Below are 3,954 nucleotides of genomic sequence, written 5' to 3' on the forward strand. Positions count from 1 at the left end.
ATTATAAAAATTACTATAATTAACATTATAGTCTAATCATTGATAATAATAAACAAAAATTGTTAAGTCTAAAATTTTAAATATTAAAAATATAATTTTATGAAAACATTTCTGTATTTTCTAATATTTACCACGTGGTATTGACATTCTGTTAAAGATCAAGTTATTAAATAAATTTAATAACTTTATTTTATTGCACATTTAATAATTGTCCATTAATTGCTGAAATTTTGCTGAAAATATCTAAACTATAGAAAATAACTTGTTATATTTATATTTATTTATATATGACGTCATATATATGAAATTACGTAGATTTTAATTTTAGAGTTTTAATATTATATTTATTACCTAATCACATTTTTTATTCCATAAAATAAATATTTTAAGTTTGGGCAAAATAAATGACTAATATGCACAAATCTTTCTTCTTACAATGATTCACAGAATGTAATTACAGATCTTTGATGTATTAGATTACCAGCGTGAGTAAGCATGTTACAGTTACATATGATGAATCACGCAAGATTTGAAAATGATGATAGGAAATGATAATGATGAAAATTTGTAATGATGATAGGTATAATGAGAATAATTTAGAAATTTGTAATCATTCATTAAGAAAAAAGAAGAATATACGTTTAAAACATGCATATGTTCTTATTTAATATTTTATAATACTTACATAATTATAAGTCACTAATGCAAGTCAATAAAAGCTGACACTGGATAATAACGTGTAAAAAATGAGCATGTATTATTATTAATAATTGACAATTACACACGTTTTGACCATAATTTAGATTATTTTTAATAATAAATAAGAAGTAATAAATAAAAATTGAGCAATACATTAAATTCGATATAATAAAAAAACGAGGTGCTTTGTTTTAAAATCTGAGATATGTCGTGTATAAAGTCTGAAATAATTGTCATAGATAAAATTTTCAATCGTCTATTGTATTATATTTGGAATTGCAGAATACATATTTCGATATTCCGATATTAAAAATTACAATCTGAGATCCTATGAGTTGTTAAGTACAATAGATCGCACGTATATCTGGTAAAACTTATTTCGAAGAGTTGTGGACTTATTAGTTAAGGATATTTCGTAGATATTTTAAAATGATAACAAAATTATGAAAAAATTACAGATTATTCTAAATTGCAATTAAAAATAATACAACAAAATTTTTTTGTTGATAATTTATTCAATAAAATCAAGTTATTTAAAATTATAAGAATTATAAGAAATATACGAGTGCTTATATAAATTCACGCAAAGATGTTTTTTGGGCGAATTATTTATTTTATTTGTTTACAGTATTTAGCTCTAAACAATGACGATGAATCTCACCCTATGTTTGGTAATTATTTTAATATTGGATGTCAATTACGGTAAGTGAAAAATGTATCAAAGAATTCTTTTGTTTTCATTTACGAACGAAAAACCATATAGATGTGAATTCAATTTTACGTAACAATAAAAGAAAAAACAAAAGGAAAAGAAGAAGAAATAGGAGAAAAAATAGGACTAAAATAAATTATTGATTGATGCTGTTTATTTAAGATCATGAGATATACGTATATTAGACATATATTTATTATTTATATAGGTATATTTAAAATAGCAGATAAATCTTATTAGAAATGTTAGAAAATACAATTTATAAGTTATTGTAAATTTACTTAAAAAAAAATGTTTTCTTAAATAGTAGATTTTATGAGAGAATTTCTCATCTATGATCTGAGATCTGAAGGATCTTGCAATTTATTGATTAGAAATAATTTTTTAAAATAAAATGTGTCGTGACCAATTATTGTCGTGATAAATCGTGCATTATTTTTGGAAAAGGGATCCGGGCACTTCGTATACGGCGTTTGGTTGGTGGACAGCCCGCCATCGAATCTGAGTTTCCTTATCAAGTGTCTGTACGATACTACAACTTGCATATCTGCAGTGGTGCACTTATCAGCAATAGGCATGTCTTGAGTGCAGCGCATTGTATATGTGGCTTGATAGATGAACCCTCTGAAGAACTCAGTGTACATACTGGGAGCATTAACTTAAAAGAGGGCGAAAAACATGCTGTCAAAGATGTTATATGTCATCCTGATTATGTATACGGCTCTGAGAAGTCTTGGACAGCCGATTTAGTTGTAATCATGGTGAGGCATGCTTTTCTTTTGTCTTTCGGTAATTGAAGTAGGAAATAAACTTTGATAAATTCATAATTTTTAATAAATTAAAATTGAAGATATTTTTTTTTATTAATTTAATTTTCAAAAATTACAACTATAAAGATACAGATATTTTTTTATGATAAAAAGCTTTAATATTAAATTTGCGCACGAAGAGCAAATTTAATTTGATGAAGAATATGCAACTGTCTAATAAATTTAAGATTATTAATAGATTGTATAAATAGACTGAAATAGTCTAATTAATAGTCTAATAAATTAATAGTTTTTGTCAGAACCAAATTATTGTTGTAAAGTATTCATGATGCATTAAAATTTAAAGATAACACTTTTTATTTTTATGTTAAATAAAATGTATTTAGTGTAAAATATAATATGTTTTTTGAAAAATTTTCTTTAGTAAAATTTTATACATATTTGTGATATATCTATTTTTAGCTTGCTAAAAAAATTTGCATATCATCCTCTCAATCGCCAATTACTTTAGCAACGCACGACGATGTACCCATTGGACAAAAAGCTATTATCAGTGGATGGGGTCGTGTTCATCCATTTAGTTGGTTATCTCGAGACTTACAGAAACTTTCGGTGCCAATTATCGACAATAACGTATGTCAGGCCTATTACAAAAATACTACTATTCTCAACTCCCAAATTTGTACATTCGAAAGGAAAGGTATCGGCGCTTGCAAGGTAAAATATATTACTTTTTACAAAAATATATTATTGTTGCATTTTGAAACATACGCGAAATTCAATTGGAAACCTTTACAAGATCTTGTGAAATCCTTTTTACAAGTTCCAAATTATAATTAATTATTATTTAAAATTATTTATCTTATATATAATTTATATAATATATATATAATAAAGATAGAATATAAATATATTATAATTATAATATACTTGGATCGAATTAGGTTTATTATCGAAAATATGATTTGAAAAACAGTCGTTTTTGAGAAATCTTACAGACGGACAATTGGACGGACGGATAGACGGATGCACAGTTGGACAGTCGAATCAACATAATCAGTAATTATAAAGTACAATAGTTTGCTGCATTAAATTAATATTTTGTGTGTAATTATTAATAATTTCTAAATATGTGTATTTTAAATTCTTTTGGAATATTTAAGTTTTTTTATTTATAATTTTATCGTATAGGAAATTGAAGATTTAAATAATAACGAAAGAAATAATATTTTCTTATCACTTAGAATGTCTTAGAAACATTGCAAGAAAATGATATTTATGACATCTTATTAAATAATACATTGCAATTTTTAGACTAATTTTAATTTTAAAGAAAAAAGTGATTTTTATATAATTTTTTAGTGTTAATTTGTTCCTATTAAATCCAACACAATTAAATTTTTAAATAAAACATGATTTTTTTATTATATAAATATACTACAAATTTAATTATTTGAAGTATATGTACATTGTGTAAATATATAGTATATAATACATAGTATAAAGAATAAATAATTATATTTTATTAAAATGTTAATTGAAAGAGAATTATTCGCAGGGCGATAGTGGAAGTCCTTTGGTACATAATTGTACACTAATAGGTATATTTTCATGGACAAAACCTTGTGCACTTGGTTTTCCTGATGTTTTTACCAGAGTAAGCCACTTTATGGATTTTATCGAACAAGTAATGCAGGATAATTAGAAGTAATTAATAATATCGATTGAGCTAATGTAAATAATACAATTTATAAACTTATATATATATATATA

General features: G+C 24.2%; 1 protein-coding gene across 1 annotated transcript in view; it reads left to right on the plus strand.

Annotated features, from left to right (window-relative positions):
* The window catches only part of LOC108755910 (chymotrypsin-2-like), a 5,487-nt gene extending 1,601 nt beyond the window's left edge, over positions 1 to 3,886 (plus strand). The window contains exons 2-5 of the mRNA XM_018499324.1: positions 1,328 to 1,401; positions 1,859 to 2,172; positions 2,644 to 2,898; positions 3,740 to 3,886. Coding sequence (XP_018354826.1) covers positions 1,344 to 1,401; positions 1,859 to 2,172; positions 2,644 to 2,898; positions 3,740 to 3,886 — 774 coding nt within the window. The 5' untranslated portion in view covers positions 1,328 to 1,343. The remainder of the gene's footprint in view (positions 1 to 1,327; positions 1,402 to 1,858; positions 2,173 to 2,643; positions 2,899 to 3,739) is intronic.
* Positions 3,887 to 3,954: the final 68 nt, after the last annotated feature.

The sequence above is a fragment of the Trachymyrmex septentrionalis genome, unplaced genomic scaffold, assembly GCF_001594115.1.
Source record: "Trachymyrmex septentrionalis isolate Tsep2-gDNA-1 unplaced genomic scaffold, Tsep1.0 scaffold9, whole genome shotgun sequence".
In the NCBI taxonomy this organism is placed as follows: Eukaryota; Metazoa; Arthropoda; class Insecta; order Hymenoptera; family Formicidae; genus Trachymyrmex; species Trachymyrmex septentrionalis.